This window comes from Thamnophis elegans, chromosome 6 (assembly GCF_009769535.1).
Source record: "Thamnophis elegans isolate rThaEle1 chromosome 6, rThaEle1.pri, whole genome shotgun sequence".
NCBI classification, from domain to species: domain Eukaryota; kingdom Metazoa; phylum Chordata; class Lepidosauria; order Squamata; family Colubridae; genus Thamnophis; species Thamnophis elegans.
This window is the reverse complement of record NC_045546.1, coordinates 7886041-7907632: the sequence shown is the minus strand read 5'-3', so window position 1 is coordinate 7907632 and position 21592 is coordinate 7886041. Positions and strand designations below refer to the sequence as shown.

Genomic DNA, 21592 nt, shown 5'->3' with positions numbered 1-21592 from the left:
TGTTAATTCTTACTTAAAGAATGCTCAGTAAATACTTAACCCTAAGCTGTACCTGTACGAGTTTTAACACAAAGCGTAAGAATTTGTGGTGGGATGTAGTCTGGAGTCACAGGAGGGACAGGCTCTTCCCCAGTGGGCAAAGAGACACAGAGCTGGAATGTGTGGTGGGCAGAAGAGGGCAAGGACAGATCTTCCCTAGCTATTCACAGAGTGTATCTATAATTATGCAAATAATTGCTTTAGTCTGGCAAGATTCTGTCTGTAGGCAAACAACAGTAAAGAAACTGTTCTTGCTTCCTTTTTGCCTCCACCAGTGGGTGCTCCATCACTGGAGGTTTTCAAGAAGAGATTGGGCAACCATTTGTTTGTTTTCACATACAGAATGCCCTTAGTTTCATCTGGATGGGGCTGGGAAAATCCCCATTGGAAATCTGAAAAGCTGCTGCCAACTTGTGTCGACAACACAGGCATGTATAGAAGCGGTAATCTCATTTAAGGTAAGGCAGCTTCTTTCGTTCCTATCTCATGATTTTTATCTTGATACAGTTGCAAAGTTGTCCGATTTATTAAAGTTCATTGCCAAAGATATCCAATTAAGTTCTTAAGACAGATGCACTCTCACAAAACAGGGCTTGTGTATTGTAGAATACAATAAGAGCAATAGCACTTAGATTTATATACCACTTCACAGTGCTTTACACCCTCTCTAAGTGGCTCAGGATATTGCCCCCAACAATCTGGGTCCTCATTTTGCCGACCTCGGAAGGATGGAAGGCCGAGTCAACCTTGAGCCAGTGAAAATCAAACTGCTGGCAATCGGTAGAATTTGCCTGAAATACTGCATTGTGACCACTGTGCCACCACTGCTCCTTTACAGCAATGCAGTGCTGTAAACTTTTACAGTTGATAAAAGGAAAGGGGGCAAAATGTATTGTACCAACAAATAAGGTAAAGGTTTCCCTGTCCAGTCATGTCCAACTCTAAGGCTCATCTCCACTTCTTGGCCAAGAGAGCCAGCATTGTCCAAAGACATTTCTGTGGTCATGTGGCCAGCATGTCTATATGCAAAGACGCGTGGAATGCTGTTACTTTCCCACCGGTGGTACCTATTTATCTGCTCCCATCTGCATGCTTTTGAAGTGCTAGGTGGGCAGCAGCTGGGGCAAGGAACAGGAGCTTACCCCGTTGCGTGGCGCTTGGGTCTTGACCCAGACGGTCAGCTTTCCAGCTGACAAGTTCAGCATCTTTAACCGCTGAGCCCCCACGCCCCCACCAAGAAGGAAGCACCTACAAATCCTGCACAACAATTCTACTCCTTCTGGTTCTGTTGAATGCCCATGTTACTGTGCATTGTACTTCTGCAGAAATCCGTCCCATGCTGTATTTCTGCTAAAGAAAAACACCGTTCACAATGCACCCATTACAAGGACAAATCTTTGTATACATTGGCTCCAACAGGAGGCAGCTTATATGGCTATTTTTTTTTTAACATGAACTTTAATTGAATAAAACTGTTTGCAACAGGGCTCCTTCAGAAGATAGAATCTAATCTATAAACAGAGCCGCTGAAAAAAGTTAAATATAGAAGTTAACCTGTGCAACTAAATCAAACGCAAAAAAAAAATTATGGTGACCTCAAACTCATAATCAAATCAAGAAATTGCCGATTTATCCTCTGGACAGCTGCCTAAGTGATTGGCCCACAATTCCATATCTGGAACTGCGATGGGATTGTTGGGAGGGAAGTCTGAAATAACAAAGCATTACAGTTGATGTTTAGATTATGCTTAATCACTCACACCCAACTATTTCCTTCTTTCAACTGAAGTCTGACAGAGAGACCCCGGTGCAAAAGTTCACCAAAAACCAACAAGAACAGCTAAGCTTCAAAATAAGAGGACTGAAAATGCAGACAGGGATAGGAAACTTCAATCCAAACAGAACCCTGGTAGTAAAACTGTAGTGAAAGGACTTGTAGTGAAAACAAATACCTATCACAAGGTATGGTTTACGGATTCCCCATCAGTAAATCCAAGAAACAATTTCAAACAGCTAAAGCCACTTTTGCACAATGTTGCCTCCACATTGTAAGTTAGAATACCACAAAAGATGTATTTAAGGTAGCTATTCGTCTTAGCAATGAAGCGAAATAAGGACTCCCTGAAATACTGAAAAGGGTTGTAGAGTTTATCAAAACATGAAGGACAAAAATGCACTGAAGTATTGTCTTTGAAATATTAGAAAAACTCGACAATGCTGCATTGTTACATATACATATAATTACATCTAATAGAGTCCTATTAGCATTGTACGTGAATTTTCATTTAAAGATGAATTTGATCTACCTGATATTGTTAGTGTGCCCATTACTTTACGCAAACCAAACTTTGCTGCGGATAACATTGACAGAACATTTACAGGATTACTATCCAATTGATAGATGTATATCTGGCAAATGAGGCCACCGTAGGAGGACAAATTATATATTGTAAAAGATCGTTTGGAGGTGGGAGATACTTCCAATGTAATCTACCAGATCCCCTGTATGGATGGCCCCATGTAGGGCAGACGGGGAGAAAGCTAACCACCAGATTGCAAGAACACAAGTGGGCGGGCAGAGGAGGAGACCCGAACTCATTGGTAGCCTCACATTGCAATGAACAAGAACTCACATTTAATTTTGCTGCACTAAGATTGTCGGCCGAGCAGGTACAAAGATAGCCAGGAAAACAATTGAAGCCTGGGAAATGGGCCCCTTGTCAGTCAACAGGAGTGTTGAATTACCACCAGCCTATCAAATACTTAGGCGCCAAGGGCTCGGCAGCCCAAGAAAATGACAGCCAATCAACAGCCCTCAACACACTAATCAACCAATCAATAGGAAGGAACCACATAAGCACGACTCACAGAACAGCCCAAAGTATATATTCCAGTAGAGAGAAGTTCCCTGAAGATGGGCTCCAGCACGAGTCCGAAAGCTCGGAAGGGTACATCCCTGATCCCGGTGACCAACCCAGATTCGATCTCTCATCAGTTGTATAACTGTCTCTCATGGTCTCCTCTGTTAACCGTAATACATTTGTTAGCTAGCAAGTGTATAGTTATGCTGCATAATATTATTTATAATTTAGAATACAATAGCAGAGTTGGAAGGGACCTTGGAGGTCTTCTAGTCCAACCCTATAGGAAGCCCTACACCACTACACCACTTCAGACAAATGGTTATCCAACATCTTCTCAAAAACTTCCAGTTCACAACTTCTGGAGGCAAATTGTTCCACTGATCAATTGTTCTAACTGCCAGGAAATTTCTTCTAAATTCTAGGTTGCTTCTCTCCTTGATTAGTTTCCACCCATTGCTTCTTGTCCTGCCCTCCGGTGCTTTGGAGAATAGCTTGGCTCCCTCTTCTTTGTGGCAACCCCTGAAATATTGGAACACTGCTATCATGTCTCCCCTAGTTCTTCTTTTCATTAAACTAGACATACCCAGTTCCTGCAACGGTAGCCTCCAGTCCCCTAATCCCCTTCGTTGCTCTTCTCTGCACTCTTTCCAGAGTCTCCACATCTTTTTTACATTGTGGTGACCAAAACTGGATGCATTATTCCCAGTGTGGCCTTACCAAGGCATTATAAAGTGGTATTAACACTTCACGTGATCTTGATTCTATCCCTCTGTTTATGCAGCCTAATTGACATCACATAATTACCAACGTAGGAAATTGCGTCTGATTTTTGTAATCATTTTTTCTCTTTATCTTTTTTCTTTCTGACATGGCATCAAGGTTGCATGCCTTACTCCTCAAGAAGCATAATCATGCTATTTCTGTCAAAGTCCTCTTTCTTAATAAACTACAGGTTTGCCTCATTTTAATTAAATTCATGTTCTCTAAATTTGTTATTATGCGACTAATGACTTTTATCCCAGAATTGGCCCCTCTGCAGTGTTCCTCTCTCCTGCTGCGGTTTTAATTTAAACTGAATTAGTTTTTAGCCTTTAATTAAATAAATTAAATTATTCTTTATTCCTTTTGTGTCTCTACCGCTTCCTGGAGGACAAAATATTTGATTTGATACTGCTCTATGGGGGGGGGAAAGAACTGCTATAATGCAACTTGCAACACAGGCCTGGAAACACGGCCAGACGTTTCACCTAAATTCATCCCAATAGATGCATCCATATTTAAGTGAAAGTGTACAAAACTGATGAACAAAGTCGAAAGGGTATTGGAGGAAGGTTACAAAGCAAAGAGGCAATAATAATAATAAGCCTGGTCTGTGAAAACAACCAACTTTCTCTCCTTTCCCTTTTTGTAACACCACCAAAGAATCAAGATATTTAGAAGATGAGAAAAGAAACTCCTACATCTTTGATGTATGAACAATCATCTAAAAATTCCCAGGACCTTTACGAAAACTGCTTCAATGGTCAAAGGCTTTTGACCATCTTCTAGGCAGTGAGTGGGAGCATTTCAAAGAAAAGACAAATTGACTGAAAGCTCCCCACATGTATTTTTCAGTAACATGCAGGCGTTTCTCCTTTGTTCTTCTTCACGGATAATATATATGTTTTCGTAGATTCTCACGGGTGTAGGTATGCTGGTCTTGTATTCGGGTCTTTTCCTGTGTGAGATTGAGATTGTCTTGGCAACATTTCGGCGAGGTCTCACTCGCCATCCAAAGGGACACTTTAAGCCGAAAACACCAGCCTGAGAATGGCGAGTGAGACCTCGCCGAAACGTTGCCAAGACAATTTCAATCTTACACGGGAAAAGACCCGAATACAATAAGACCAGTATATACATACATACATACATACATACATACATACATACATACATACATTACATACACACTCACACACATATACACACATACACAAACACACACAATTACAGATTAACAGAGTTGGAAGGGACTTTGTAGGTCATCTAGTCCACCACCACCCTGCCCAAGCAGACCCTACACCATTTCTGACATATGGCAGTCCAGTCTCTTTTTGAAAGCTTCCAGGTGGTGTGTGTGTGTGTGTGTGTGTGTGTGTGTTGTAGGGGGGAGGGATTGGGCTAGATGACCTACAAGGTGCCTTCCAACTCTGTTAATCTGTATATGTGTATGCCTGTATACACTATACACACATGTACAAACATGTATACACTATATATACTACTATATCCACCTGAAAGCTATTGTGTGCGTGTGTGTGTGTGTGTATAGCAGTGTGAGAGGGTGTATGTATACACGCACACACTACACACACACTACTATACCCACCTGGAAGCTATCCTGTGTGTGTGTGTGTGTGTGTGTGTGTGTGTATTTCCATTCTGATTTTGCTTTTTTGCCAAGCACACAATATCATATTGTCACCTCCAGAGTCATCCCATTCCACTGCAGCTTTAATGGTAGGTATAATCCCCAAGGCACCAAATACCCTTAGCTATTACAAAAGCCAAGAGCTGTGTACCATTTTTTGTTCACTGTGAGAAACAGCATGTTTAAGTGTCTCAATAAATTACAAAAATGTGCTTGTGTTTTGGAACATTTGTTCTCCTTCCTGAGGAAAGATAAGAAACTAAAACAAAAGTTTAATTTCCTGGTCATCAAGAGGTCGTCAGGCACTAATTAAAAAATAATATTTTTATTTAAAGTAAAACAGAGATTCCCACTGTGGGAATATGGATGTCTGACATACTATCTTAGAGAGAGAAAGGGAGATATCTTCCTTCACCACCAAGGATGTTTTTATCGATAGCATCTATTAATTTGTTATTTAGTATAGAATGCTGAACAATAGCTCACCAGACAGACAAATTACAACAACAAAAAAGCCTGTTCCTGGATCAAAATGATATGTAATTACATTTTATAATGTCTGAAATGAGAAATAACATATTGATTTTTTTCTGCAATGCACTAGGTACCACTATAATGTTAACAGGCACAAAGTAAATACTTAATTCTACCTAGAGGATACTTGAAGGGGGACGAGAGAAAAAAAAACACACACACACACAATTAGGACTCTTAAGTAGCCAGAATCACTGGCTACTTAGCATAGAACTACTGAAAATCTGGTCTAGGGTGACCAAAGCTACTTCTCAAGATGGAATTCATTAAATTTTCAGCAACAGAACCTGAAGTGATCTCATTATTGCAGATAATATTCCTTGGGGGCCACTGTGTGAAGCAAGCCTCAAACCTACTCCACAAAATATCATGCTGTGTGGTGCATTTGCTTCTGTCTGGACATGGATAATGTATTTTTCAGACTATAAGACGCACCTAAATTTACAGGAGGAAAACAATAAAAAAATAGTTTTTGGCCTCCGCGCATTGTGTTTTCGCCCTCCCCAGCCCCCAAAAGCACCCTGAGGTGCTCTGCACATCCCGTGTTTGCCCATAATGGACTGTTTTCACCAAAAATGGACTCATTTTTGGGCTCCCAAGCCCTCCACGCATGTTTTCTCTCTCCCAAGCCCACGGAAGCGCTCTGCAGTGCTCCGCACAGCTCGTTTTTGCCCAAAACGGGCCCATTTTCACCAAAAAAGCCACCCGTTTTTGGCCTGCAGAATGTTTCTGGGGGTGGAGAGGGTGAAAACATGATGTGTGGAGGGTTCAGGAGGCCTAAAATGCCCGTATTCGGTCTGTAAGAGGCACCTAAAGTTTCACCCACTTTAGGGGGGAGGTGCATCTTATACTCCGAAAAATACGGTAAGTACATCAGGCCCAGAGTTCTTGCAAATTGCAGATCTGTGCACACCTCACTCTGCAGAGTTTCCAAAGGGGTAAAAATTCAATTATGACTAGAATTTTCTCAGAGTGAAGAGTAAGTCCTACGGAACAACTCCAAAACTTACTGTTACGAAAAAGTACGATAGCTATTAGCTAGATAGGACAAGATAGCTAAATAGAACAGGATAGCTATTTTGATTACTTTAACAAAAATTTTGCAACTTCTTACTCTTTGCTCTTTATCTGCAATTACACATGTTAACATTTCATAATTGTTTAATTCACAGCTTTTGCAACAGTGATACTCCTGGCTGTTTCACAAACATATACACAGAAGGACATACAGAGCTGAATGTATATACTGCGTGTTGCCTTCCTTTAAAGTTTCAGCAAAACAAGGGAAATCATCAAGAAATCCTTTATGAGGGCCTTGTCCTATATCTCATCACCTTAGGCAAAAGTATTTTATCTGAGACCAATTGCGTTTAAAAAACAATGTTCTTTGCTCCTGCATAATTGCTAAGCATGACCCACACTTTTAGAGGAAGTCCATCCTCACTTCTCCAGGTAAATTGTTCCGTAAAAATAACTTTCTAGAACAGGGGTGTCAAACTTGATTTCACTGGGGCCACATCAGTTTGTGTTTGACCTCGGGGGACTGGGGTGGATGTGGCCGGTGCGATATCATTTGTGTCAGGTGAGCCTGTGGCGGCCAGTGAAAATGGGTTCCTGAGCTCCGTTTCCGGCTGCAATGACTTCTTGCAACCCTCTGCCAGTGAAAACGGCCCTCCCGAGCTCCCTTTTCGCTGGCAGAGGCACCGCAGGCCGGTCCGTCGCTGTTTCCAGGTCGGCCCCATGGGCCAGATCTAATCACCCCGCGGGCCAGATCCAACCCGCGGGCCTTGAGTTTGACACCCCTGCTCCCGAACAGCCTTCCCCGAGATCCAGTATTTCCAGATTTAATGGAACCCAGCTACCATGAACTTCTGAACGGAGTGATAGGGATTTTGGATGATGGGATTCTGAGATTAAAAGAGCTGGCAGTATGCTGGGAAGGCTATCCTTTATAGTTAATAAATTACAGCTACAGTAACAAAATCAGGAATGTGCCTGGACGGTTTTCCTATTAGACAAACAGACTCCTGTCCAAGAGTGGTGTAGATAAGAGCTTTATTAAGCAAGAGCTCAAACTTCCCTATTGAAAGGACAGAGGGATGGCATATTTACAGAGCCTTACCAAAACACCCTCCTTATAGGTAGTGCAGTCATTGATATCCCATGGGAGAAAGTTCAAACTTATCCGTCAACAGAAGAACTCTTTAAAATCCAGGGCTAAAATCCCAGGAACTTTCCACTGGTCAAAATTTGTTCCCGATGCAGATGCATGAGGCTGCTAAGCTGGATTCCCTCAGTGATATCTCTTATTTTTAGTAATAACTCTTATTTTCCTACAAAGAACTCCAAAATCGGAGAAGGGGATAACCATTCAAAAATGACGTGTCTATTTTAAGCTATTGCCCTGGAGGGAAATATATTTCAGACTATTTTTATAATTGATATCAATCAAGTGGATGTTTCTACTATGAGCCGTGGTGGTGCAGTGATCAGAGTGCGGTAGTGCAGGCTACTTCTGCTGGCTGCCGGCTGACTGCAATTTGGCAGTTCAAATCTCACCAGGCTCAAGGTTGACTCAGCCTTCCCTCCTTCCAAGGTGGGTAAAATGAGGACCCAGATTGTTGGGGGCAATATGCGGACTCTGTAAACCGTTTAGAGAGGGCTGTAAAGCACTATAAAGCGATATATAAGCCTAAGTATTTCTATTGAGAAAACTTTGCCACAAACCTATCTACTTTTTCACCTCTAGCTCTGTGGTTGCCACCAGAATTCATGAGGCAGAAAAGAGCTTTATTCCTTCCCATAGTTATTTCTGATCCCAAAATAGAAAAGGTGGGGAAACAAAGAAAGCACCAAGAGCTACAAGCCGTAAATGCTGGCAGAGACCAAAAGGCATACAAAATTTCCACTGCTGAATAGAATTTCCAACAGAAACCTATGCCATTTTTAGTCTAGAATACATTCAAAAAATAGAGAAGGGCGTGAAGTAATGTCCTTCAGAAAAGTGTTATAAACGTCCTAATACTCTTTCACACACGCACAAGAGTATGAAAATTTGCTGCCAAGTTCTACTTTCTGCTTAAGAACTTAGGTGTTTGTTTTTTTCACAAGTTTTTTTTTCCTGTTTTAGACGTGCAAAATAACAAAGTTCAAATTGTCCTTGGCAGAAATGCCAAAAACCATACAAATTCTACTTACGGAATGAAACAATAATGCTCAACAGTGTGACATCATCTTAAGCAGTTGACTTACAGAGCCCTAACAATCCATGACTGTACCTCGAAAGCTGTCGCACAATAATATTAAGTAAGAGTTCAGTCATTTTAAGCAGAAGAGAAGGAACATCTTATTTTCAGGAATTACCGTATTTTTCGGAGTATAAGACGCACCGGAATATAAGATGCACCAAGGTTTTGAAGAGGCAAATTAGAAAAAAGAAGTTTTTGCACTCTGCAGACCTCCCAAAAACAGCCCGTTTTTCGTGAAAACAGGCCTGTTTTTTTTTTTCAAAAAAACCCCACATGAATAGCCTTTAGGAGGTTTGCAGAGTCCTCCTGGGCGGTGCCCCCACCCAAAATGAGCAAGAAATGGCCCATTTTTTTGTGAAAACAGGGCCATCTTTTGTCAAAAAAGGGCATGACTAGCCTTTAGGAGGCTTGTAGAGTGCTCCTGGGGGCAAAATTGAGCAAAAAACCACCCGTTTTTCACTCATTTCTGCACTCCCAAGCCCCCAAGAGCACTCTGCAAGGCTCCTAAAGGCTATGCACGGCCATTTTTGTAAAGGGGCCGGGGTTTTGGGAGGCAAAAAATGCTGTATTCAGTGTATAAGACGCACCCAGATTTTTAGCCTTTTTTGAGGGAAAAAGGTGTGTCTTATGCTTTGAAAAATACGGTAATTTCAACCATTCATCTTTCAGAAATTCTGAAGGGTTTTTTTGCCTTCCCTGCAAGAGCTGCTGATGACGGAGAAAAAATGCAAGGCAACTTCAAATATAAACAGTGCAAATCCAAGTTCCGTTCGCTGCATTAAGCTTGCACTTGATGCTTGCACACTTAGAATGTGAACTATCCCTTTGGAGAGATAGTCACCATTCAGCTGCTCACGCCAAAGAGAGAAAAGGGATAATTAAGTTTGGAGCTTTAATAGCAATAGCAATGGCACTTAGACTTATATACCACTTCACAGTGCTTTACAGTCCTCTCTGAGAGGTTTACAGAGTCAGCCTATTGCCCGCAACAATCTGGGTCCTCATTTTACCCACCTCGGAAGGATGGAAGGCAGGGATGGGTTCCGGCAGTCATTACTTCCGGTTTGCTCACGGACACACTGTGCGCGCATGCAGATAAAAATTGCTCTACACATGCGCAGCACCAAAAAACAAAAACAAGTTTGGGAGCATGGCAGGCCTGGGTCGCTGCCATTTCCAGTGACCCAGGCTGCCAAATTGCTACCGGTTCAGTCGAACCAGTTCGAACCGGTAGGAGCCCACAATTGATGGAAGGCTGAGTCAACCTTGAGCTGGTGAGATTTGAACTGCCGAACTGAAGCTAGCAGTCAGCTGAAGTAGCCTGCAGTGCTGCACTCTAACCACTGCGCCATCTCGGCTCTTAATATTTTGGTATGAGGGGAGGCACAGCAAGGACGCAAGAAGTCAAGTCATGCAGGTGTTCAAACCAAGAATTTATCAGTATTTAAGGCCGGGGTGGCAAACTATGCCAATTTTATGGCCTGTGGACTTCAATTCCCAGAATTCCTGAGCCAGCAAGGTTGGCTCGGGAATTTTGTGAGTTGAAATCCACAGGTTGTACCAGATCACCCTGATTTAGCAGGTAGGAAATTCACTTTCTTTCTAACTTTAGCTTAAGTCAAGTAGTCCTTGACTTAAGACAGTTGATTCAGTGACAGTTGAAAGTTACAACAGCACTGAAAAAAGTGACTTGTGACCGTTTTAAACACTTACGAATGTTGTAGCATCTCCACGGTCACATGATCCAAATCAAAATGCTTGACTCGTATTTATGACGGTGAGCGTGTTCCAGGGTCACGTGATCACCTTTTTTTTAATTAGAGAGTTTTAATAGATTTTACAGTCGTTTCCCCTTCCCCTTCCCTCCCTCCACCCCAACCCCGCACCCCCCAACCCCCCCCAACCTCCCAGAGCAAAATACAGGATATAAACATTTAGCAATCATACACTAAAATAAACTAACTAACTTTAGCATTGTACCATCACTTATACTTTAACTCCCCTTTTGTAAAGGGTAATAACATTCCTTGTTCATTCATTCATAAGCTAACTGAAATTTCTCAGTCCCATATTTGTTTTGAATATTATCAGTCCATCTTCTCCATTCCAACTTATATGCCGTTGTTAAGTTCAAAATCAAATTAGTCTCTATAACTGTACAGTCTGTAATTATACCTAAGAAGAATAACTGAGGAGTGGACTTTATCCTCTTTTTAAGAATATTTTTGAATAATCCACCATATTTTTATCCAAAATGCACCTTTTGAGACCTTTCCGACAAGCAAAGTCAATGGGGAAGACAGATCCACTTAACAGCTGTGTTACTAAGTGAACCACTGTGCCAATTCAATTAACAACTGTGGCAGGAAAGGTCGTAAAATGAGCAAAATTCACTTAACAAATGTCTCACTTAGCAATGTAAAATGTGGGCTCAAATGTGGTCATAAATAGAGGACTACCTGTATAAATAAATGCCTGGACCATTGCAAACTAATTGAGGGAAAGCTTCTGAATCAGCTTCTTCTTCAATCGGATGAAAGTCCTACCTAAACTGGTTCATGGAAAATGCAACCAGTTCCAACTTTCACTGCCTTACGTTATACAAAGCTCCGACACGGAACATCACAAAGAGGAAATGCATTATACTTAAAGAGATCAAGGTAGATAAGAGAGCACCTTTAGTGCTTGCATTGTTAAGGAATGATTTAAAGTTTTTTAAATCATTTATTCTCTGGTACTGCCTAAATACAGAGAGCCCTTGTTCAGGGACCACTTATTCAGCAAATATTCAACGTCAGGTCAGTCCTGAGCAAGGAGACTTATGGTCTTTCCTCGTAGTTGCAGTTGTAGCAACATCCTTGCAATCATGTGGTTGCAACTCAGATGCTTGGTAAGTTACAATGGTCAAAGAATCCCATGGTCAGAGGTTAGTAATAGCAAAAGCACTTAAGACTTATACACTGCTTCACAACACTTTACAGGCCTCTCTAAGAGGTTTACAGAGTCAGCGCCTTGCCCCCAACAATCTGGGTTTTACCAACCTTGAAAGGATGGAAGGCTGAGTCAACCTTGAGCCGGTCAGGATCAAACTCCTGGCAGTGGGCAGAGTTAGTCTGAAGTACTGCCTTGAAGTACAACCACTGTGCCACCATAAACATAACGTGTTTCCCTGAAAATACGACATGTTCTGATAATAAGGCCATGCCACATTTTTCGGGTGGACAAAAATGTAAGCCCCCCCCCCCGAAAATAAGTCACTGGACAAACTCCCTCCCCCCTCTCCAGCCAAGCAGAGCACCACTCACTGACCTAGTGGTATCCTGGAGGCGCCAAGCCGCAGGAACAGGGGGGGGGAAGGCTCGCGTTGTTTGGTGCCTTCGGAATACCGCTAGGTCAGTGAGCGGTGCTGTGCCCAGCTGGAGAGGGGGGTTGCTGGGCGGTTGTTCTCTTGCAAGCGGGCTCCCGGAGAGCCGGGCACAGCCTCATGTTAGTATGTGTGGGGGATTGTACACACCCACACACACCTGTGCACTGGCCAGCCACTCACATGACCTGGTGGCCAAGAGATCACGGCCCAGTAGCGGAGTGCGGCCCACAGGTTGGCAATCCCAGGTATAGAGTCTCCTCCTTGAGTAGAGGGTCGGATGAGAAGACCTCCAAGGTCCCATCCAACTCTCTTATTCTGTTATTCCTCCGTACCTGAATGCAGGGCAAGGATTTTTAATGAAGGGGCCCAGTCAAGCCATCATCGCATATTTTCCAGATCTCGGGACAGGAGCTCCAAATCTTTTCTCAATTGTCATTTTGGGATACAAAATAAGCCACAGTGGCGCAGTGGTTAGAGTGCAGTACTGCAAGCTACTTCTGCTGACTGGTGGCTGACAGCAGTTTGGCAGTTCGAATCTCAACAGGCTCCAGGTTAACTCAACCTTCCATCCTTCCGAGGTGGGTAAAATGAGGAACCAGATTGTTGGGGGGCAATAGGCTGACTCAGTAAACCGCTTAGAGAGGGCTTTAAAGCACTATGAAGCGGTATATACTGTAAGTGTCTCACTCCTATAACACCCCCCCCCATTTTCCCAGAATAGAAAATGCGTAGTAGAATAATAGAAAGTGTGGCAGGCCAAAGATCCAAAAGAAAAGATGGCTGCAGGCCTGACAGTAAGGCTAAGTGCTATTGCTATACAACCCATCTCTGATCTGCCTTCCAAAATAGACTGGGAGAAGGAAGGGAAAGAACCGGGGCATCGACACAAGTCCCTGCAGTCGCTTTTGATGAAAAGGGGGGGACTCAGATTGACTTTGTCCTCAGGGGATGATGCAGTCGATGGCCTACAATTTACAGATGCAGCAAATTTGGAGCTCTCCTCCAGCTCGCAGACATGTATTTGCAGAGCAAGAACAAATCTACCATATTTTTTGGAGTATAAGACGCACCAAGGTTTTGAAGAGGCAAATTTTTTTAAAAAAGTTTTTGCACTCTGCAGACCTCCCCAAAATGGCCTTTTTTTGCAAAAACAGGCCCATTTTTTAAATAAAAAACCTGGGGGTTGGGGCCCCCCAAAAATGAGCAAAAATGGCCCATTTTTCAGGAAAACGGGACCATTTTTTGTCAAAATAATTGCCATGCATAACCTTTAGGAGACTTATTGAGTGCTCCTGGGGGCTGGGGAGGGGACAAAATTGAGCAAAAAAAGCAAAAAACCAGCCTGTTTTTCATTCATTTCTACCCTTTCCAGTTCCCAGGAGCACTCAATAAGCCCCCTAAAGGCTATGCATGGCCATTTTGGTGAAGGGGCGGATTTTTGGGAGGCAAAAAAGTGCTGTATTCAGTGTATAAGACACACCCAGATTTTCAGCCTCTTTTTTGAGGGAAAAAGGTATGTCATATAATCCGAAAAATACGGTAAACCAAAGAGGGGAGTGGGGGGGGGCGGGGAGATAGCCCACCCGTTTGCCCCCTCTTTTAATTCTTGCCCATCCCTATATGCCCAGGTTCTTGCCAAGGCTCTTTCCTTTCAAGGAACCTCTCAGGACTTCGTGAGTACAGCACCTGTTCTCGACTAATCCCTTTTGCCCTCTCTCGTGACGCCTTCGGTTGTGAAGAGAGCGGCTGGAGATGAGAACCACATGAGCCCCGGCAGGAGGGGAAAAAGCAAAAGGGCTTCATTCCAAAGAATGTCTTTAGGAGCCCTCAGGAGAAGCAGGTGATTGGAGAAGGGTGGGTGGCTGGTCTCAGTTATGCGGTGAGAACAAATGGAGCAACAGGATACAGAGATGAGAAGGGTGGTGTCAGTGATTTCTGGACCGGTGTAATGTATAGCCCGAGAAACGCCGATGCATCACAAGGGGCAAGAAGGTATGGTTGTATAGCGTTTGTTTAAAAGACCATGGTTCTTCCAGGAACTGGAGAGATAAGAGTAAGGAGGGGTATCTTTTTTTAAAAGTTTTTTTTTTATTCTAATTGAACAAAAACACACAAAAAAAGAATCATCCTTCATTACATCTTGTAGAAAGCGTGTCGATCGGTTACAGATAACTTTCGTGCATTTCTTCCACAATTATTTATAGTTCATATCAGATTATACACTTTAAATCAAAAATCTTTGCATATCTTACTATCAATGTACCACAATTCTCATTTGACTACAATTATTTGAACGTGCTTTTACCTCAAATCAGGGAGGAGGAGTATCTTTTGATCAGACATCCCTTCCCACTCTAGGAATGTGACTATCTTCATAAACTTGCTCTCCCTCCTCTTAACACGTTTAAACCTGAACTGACCAACCCTAGAACTACAATCTCGCTAACGTTATTTTCCAGCCATACCATCTTGACATATTTATTGCGCCGAGTGTATCCATATGCCCTGGAAAAGAATTTGATACCTTACGAAAGAAGCTTCAAAACTGTACGAGCAGAAGCTAATAAAGATAAGTGCTGAGGCTCAAACTGAGCCGAAACATGGCCAGGCTATCTTCGCCGCAAAGCATTTGAGGCAAGTGTACGATGGTTTAATATTGTATTGCTTATAGTCATAAACCAGGGGTGTAAAATTCAATTTCACTGAGGGGCGATGCATCAGGGTTGTGTTCAGGGGTGGGCTTCAAAAATGTCAACAATGGGTTCTCTGCCCGGTTGCTGGGTGGCCGTGGCCATGATGGGCATTGTCTAGTCAGCCTCCTGCACCATGGCGGGGGAGTGGCGTTTTCGCCTTCCCCAGGCTCCGAAGACTTTCCTTAGCCCTCTAGGAGGGCAATAACTGCTTCCCACAGGCTCTGGAGGCCTTCCAGAGGCCAGAAAACGGTCTGGAACTTCTGGGAGGCCCATTTTCCTCCTCCCCAAGCCTCCACAAGTCCTGCACTTACCTTGCATCCAAAACAGGCCGCATGGACACTTCTAGGAGGGGCGGAGTGGGCGGGGCCAGCCAGGGGTGGGATTTGGATGTTCTCCGAACCAGCCATAACGTTAGCTATGGGTTCTCCTGAACCCAGACGAACACATAGCAGCCCACCCCTGGTTGTGTTTGATCTCAGGGAGCCAGGACATGGCCAGCTCGATGACACTCGTGTCGGGGAAGCCTGTGTTGGCCCAAGTGCTCTGTCATCGAAAACGGACTTCTGAGCTCCATTTCCGGCTGTGACAGCTTCCAGCAGCCCTCTGCCAGCGAAGACAGAGCTTGGGAGGGCCGCCCACAGCCCTCGCGAGCTCTGTTTTTGGTTGCAACAGCATCCTGCAACCCTCTGCCAGAAAAAGCGGAGCTTGGGAAGGCCACCTGTGCCCTCCCAAGCTCCATTTTGCTGGCAGAGGCACCACGTGCCAGTTCTTTGCTGTTTCCAGGGTAGCCCCAAGGACCAGATCTAAGCACCCCGCAGGCTGGATCCAGCCCCTGGGCTTTGAGTTTGGCACCCCTGCCATAAATCAATGCTTCTGAGAAGTCCACAAAGAGGACCTGATGGTAACTACCTATCGTTATGTCCTAACATCTGATATTGATAATCATGCTACCTCTTATCCTGCAGCAGTATCTATTCATTAATTGTAAAATTGATATGAATATGTTAAAGTGAAATTGATTAGAATAAGTCCCACCTAGAAGAAGAACAGAAGCCAATGGCCTTCTTAATAAAGTTAGACAACTGATGGTTTTAGAATTTTACAATCAGAGAAACATTTGGGGTCCTTGGTGCTCTCTGAGCTTGCTTGTTTTCTTGCAGACGTTTCATTACCCAAACTAAGTAACATCAACAGTGCTAGCAAGAACTGGGAGCAAATCCCACTCCTTCCTAGCACTGATGATGTTACCTAGTTTGGGTAATGAAATGTCTGCAAGACAAGCAAGCTCAGAGAGCACCAAGGACCCCACATGTCAACCCTGAACTACAAACAAACATTTTCATGGGAACTATAAAAACGTTGCAGCATATACTGAGTGTGATGATTCTGAATTATTTTAAGTACTGTTTTATTCCCGTTCACTGATTAGTACAGTTGAATCACACCCCAGTGGGAGATATATTACATAAACATAAAAGGAAATAAGGTCTCCAAAGAACACTAGCATTTACTTTATTCATTAGCCCTTGGGCCATATCAAAGTGCCAAGTTCCAGAAACAAAGTATTGCTAACGTTTGATAAAAGCAATTTAAAATGCAATTTGACAAAATGCAATTTAAAATGAAATCGGAATAAGATACGATTAAAAATGAAATTGGAATAAAGTACAGTCTAAAATGAAACTGGAATAAAATACAGTGATTTAAGATATAGATAAAATATGATAAAAGCATATTTCGGGGCCACAACTGAAATCTACCCCAATCAGTCCCACATATGCAAATCTCAACTGAACCATTTTGCTTAAGTATTCTGCTGTACTGTGCTTAAATGTTATTTTCAGATTCTGGATCCATGTAAGGTACCATATTTTTCAGAGTATAAGACGCACCTTTTTCCCTCAAAAAAGAGGCTGAAAATCTGGGTGTGTCTTATACACTGAATACAGCATTTTTTGCCTCCTGAAACCACACCCCTTCACCAAAATGGCTGTGCCTAGCTTGGAGGAGGCATTCAGAGAGCTCGTGGGGGCTGGGGAAGGGAGAAATGAGTGAAAAACAGGCCGCTTTTTGCTCAATTTTGCCCCCCCCCCCCCGCCCCCAGGAGTACTCTATAAGCTTCCTAATGCCCTTTTATTGACAAAAAATAGGCCAGTTTTTGCGAAAAACAGACCGTTTTTTGCTTGTTTCCCCCCCCCCCAAGGAACACTCTACAAGCCTCTTAAGGGCTGTGTCATGCCCTTTTTGGGGGGAAAAAACAGGCCATTTTGGGGAGGTTTGCAGGGTACAAGGTGGCGCAGTGGTTAAATGCAGCACTGCAGGCTACTGCTAGATCAGCAGGTCAGCGGTTCAAATCTCACCGGCTCAGGGTTGACTCAGCCTTCCATCCTTCCGAGGTGGGTAAAATGAGGACCCAGATTGTTGGGGGCAATATGCTGACTCTCTGTAAACCGCTTAGAGAGGCCTGAAAGGCCTATGAAGCGGTATATAAGTCTACTGCTATTGCTATTGCTATTGCTATTGCTACAAAAACTTTTTTTTTTAATTTGCCTCTTCAAAACCTTGGTGCATCTTATACTCTGGTGCATCTTATACTCTGAAAAATACGATAAGCTGTTTCAATATGGAAATCCAAATGGGTCATTCGTTTGGTATATAGACCAAAGTACCCGTCTCTCACCTTCTGATACAAACAACAACCAAATAGAAAAATTTGGGGCGCTTAACGATGTACAACTATGTAAATATTACTATGAGGATAGCTGGAAACTTGAACTCAGCTCACACTTTGGCCAAAAAATATGCTGGGGGGGGGGGGAGGAATAACAATGAAATTCTTATATATGTATACTGTTAAAAGGAGGACATAGGTAAAGCTATTAATATGAAAGATGTTTATTAGAATGCAATTACTAATACAAACAATATTAAATAAAGTTTGTTCAGATGCCGAAATACGCCATGCAAACTAAGCGAAGAGAGTGGAAAGGAGGAAGGGAGAGAAAAGGAGGAAGAGAGGAGATAGGAAGGGAGAGAAAGAGTAGGAGAGAGAGAAGGAGTGGAAAGAGGAGAGAGGAGGAGAGGATGGGGAAGTAGAGAAAAGAGGGATGGTAGAGGGAAGAAAGGAGGTAGGGAAGAGGAGAAAGAGAGAGAAGATAGGGCGGAGATGAAAATAAGGTATAATATGGTGTATGGAAAGCAGAAGAGTGAATGACAGTGGTGGTAGATTGAAGAGGAATCGATATAATATTGGATAATATAAAATAGTGATCGTTAAGATGTAATGGTATACTTGTGCTTATATGTATGAAAATGAAAATGAAAAAACTTTTTCAATTTTTTTAGAAAAAGCAACAATCAAATAGGATGTGAGCCAGGTCTTCCCAAAAAAACAAGGTGGCTGGACACCCATCCAAGCTCATACCAGCCAGCGCATAGAACAGCAAAATAAGAAGCAGTGCAAGATCGGACATTGTGAAGAGACCTGGCCCACAGAATCGCCAAGAATCAGACACGAATAGATGGATAACATCGTCATTATGTCATCAGACAATTCTGTTTAGTTTGTAAAGGATGTAAAAACACCTACCTGCTCTTCCTTTCAATAAGAATAGCTAAGTAGGACGCCGGGAGAGCAGCCCCGAAACCAGGAGACCAAAAATAGAATTTTCCCAGTATTCGCCTAAAACAATCAAAGGTAGGTAGGTTGTTACATTCAACATGGCAGGGAAAAAGAGGTCCTATTTTCTTAAATAAATAAATAAATAAACATCCGCAGGTGGCAAATGCTTTGGATCAAAGGTTCCCGTGAGCAGAACTATCCTCAGCAGATGCTCCTATGAAAGCAAGAGGAGGATGTGATTTTCAGATGCCTCCTTTCCCTGGCCAGTCGCTTGTGTCTCCCAAAACTGTCCGCAAAGGATTAGGTTAGGAAACAAGGTGGGAGGCTGTAGTGGGAAAGTAGTAAGTATGCTTTCTTCCTCCTCTTTGGTCCATCAGGAGTGCCGTTCGCAACACTTCAAAGAACCTCATGACATTCATAGTTCTAACACCTCCAGCAGGAACCTCAGTTTTACTGCCTTATATTTCAAAGGTTTGCCTTAATATAAAGGACTGTGAGCATCTGCATAGTGATAGGGTCATATCTGTTACCATGGGGGGGGGGGACTCTAAGCTGACCAAATGTTTATATTTGCATTCAATGAAATTAAACGTAAAGGCTAGTTGTTCCCGACTCTAGGGGGCGGTGCTCATCTCCGTTTCAAAGCCAAAGAGCCAGCACTGTCCGAAGTTGTCTCCGGGGTCATGTTGCCGGCATGACTAAACTCCGAAGGCGCATGGAACGCTGTTACTTCCCACCAAAAGTGGTTCCTATTTTTCTACTTGCATGTTTACGTGCTTTTGAACTGCTAGGTTGGCAGAAGCTGGGACAAGTCACCGGAGCTCACTCCATTACGCAGCACTAGGGATTCGAACTGTCAACCTTTCTGATCGACAAGCTCAGCGTCTTAGCCACTGAGCCACCACAGCCCTTATTTATTTATTTACTTATTTATTTACACTATTTATTAAAATGTAGGTACCCCTGTTCAGGATGGCATTTCCAAAACAGGGCAACAAAATAAGAAAATTGCTATAATGGTTTTGCATAAGGCAGTCAGTAAGTACAGGTAGTCCTTGACTTACAATGGTCCATTTAGTGACCGTTCAAAGTTACAACATCATTGAAAAAAGTGACATACGGCCATTTTTCACACTTACAACCATTGCAGAATGCCCATGGTCATGTGATCAAAATGCAGATGCTTGGCTACTGGCTCATATTTATGACGTTTGCGGGGTTTGGCTACCTTCTCACAAGCAAAGTCAATGGAGAAGCCAGATTCACTTAACAACCATGTCACTAACTTAATAACTGCAGTGATTCACTTAAGAATTGGAGAAAGAAAGGTCGTAAGATGGGGCAGAATTCACTTAACAACTATGACTAGAAAGGTCGTAAAATGGGAGAAAACTCAATTAACAAATGTTTCACTTAACAACAGAAATTTTGGGCTCAATTACGGTTGTAAGCCGAGGACTACCTGTAGTAAAGGCCTGGGTGTGATGGAAGATGAAACCTGGTTATTTCACCATCCAATGATTCAGTCAAAAAATGTTTAATCAAATCACCTTAAAATGCAGAAAAACATAATATAAAGGCTTCCATTTGCTGTAAGGAAGGATGTTGATTGAAGAATTTCAGGAAGCAGCTTGTTCAAATAATAATCAAGTTTTCGTTTCCGGAGAATTGCAGCAATCTGAAAGAGATCAGTGCATCAGTTCAAATTATTTGTTTAAATGTTACATGTTTACCCTTTCAAATCCTATTTACAAATGAGAAAAATAAAACTGTAAATGACATTGAGATAAAACCTGTCCCAAGATTAACTTACCCCATTTCATACCTGAGACAGATTCCTCATGAACCTTTTTAAAAAAAACACTGCTTCAGCAAGAAAGCAAATCAAATTTTCCAACAGCACTAACTGAGGTCAATGAATCAGAAACATGACTTAGTCAGCCAGTACTAAAATTAATGTTATGGTTACTCTCGTGCCTCCATTTCTGCTATTCCCCTACTCTTTTTTTTAAAAAAGTTTTTTTTATTTTAATTGAACAAAAACACAAAAAAAGAATCATCCTTCATTACATCTTGTAGAAAGCATGTCGATTGGTTACAGGTAACTTTCGTGCATTTCTTCCACAGTCATTACTGATAGTTCATATTAGATTATACACTTTAAATCAAAAATCTTTGTATCTCTTACTATCAATGCACCACAATTCTCATTTGACTACAATTATTTGAATGTGCTTTTACCTCAAATTATTCATACTTAAAAACACAACTACATAATGGCATTCATTAGCTATTTCAAAAAATCCTCCAATAACATTACACCTTCATGACATCTTCTAGGTAAGTCAATTAATAAAGTTTCTAAACCGTTTTTTCCCTTCCCCCCCCAACATGCTGTTTAGGATTTGTATCCAAGTTGTTTTTGCCAATACCAGAGCATGTATATATTATTAAAAATATCCATTTACATTTCCTTGTTGTTATTATAATTGGCTAAAAATCATTTACTATTTATATCCCATCTCCTCTTGTCAGATCAAGGGGGAAAAAATCCTTACGCCTTTATGACAAGATCTAAATAAAAATTTAACAAAATTTATAGATCTTTTTCCCAGATTGCAATTTGTAATTTAAATCCAAATTTCTTTTACTAGTTTGCTAATACATGTATATATCATTAAGCTGTATCCATTATAATTTCATTATTGTTATTATAGTTAATTATTTGTTAACAAATAAACATTTAATAACAATCTAAAACAATCTAAGAATTACTAAATTCCTACTTATTGATCACCAAAATCAACTATTTTTT

General features: G+C 42.1%; 1 protein-coding gene and 1 long non-coding RNA gene across 3 annotated transcripts in view; one reads left to right on the top strand and one right to left on the bottom strand.

The window, feature by feature from the left end:
- TMEM135 (transmembrane protein 135) overlaps positions 1–21592 on the bottom strand; it is a 170666-nt gene that overhangs the window by 130823 nt on the left and 18251 nt on the right. For both annotated transcript variants that reach the window (XM_032219345.1, XM_032219346.1), the window contains exons 2-3: positions 20328–20455; positions 18745–18837 (exon numbers count right to left, since the gene is read on the bottom strand). In XM_032219345.1, the coding sequence (XP_032075236.1) occupies positions 18745–18837; positions 20328–20455 (221 nt within the window). The remainder of the gene's footprint in view (positions 1–18744; positions 18838–20327; positions 20456–21592) is intronic.
- Positions 412–15096, top strand: LOC116510011. The gene is made up of 2 exons (XR_004255593.1): positions 412–497; positions 14922–15096. It is a non-coding gene; the product is annotated as an uncharacterized LOC116510011 (long non-coding RNA).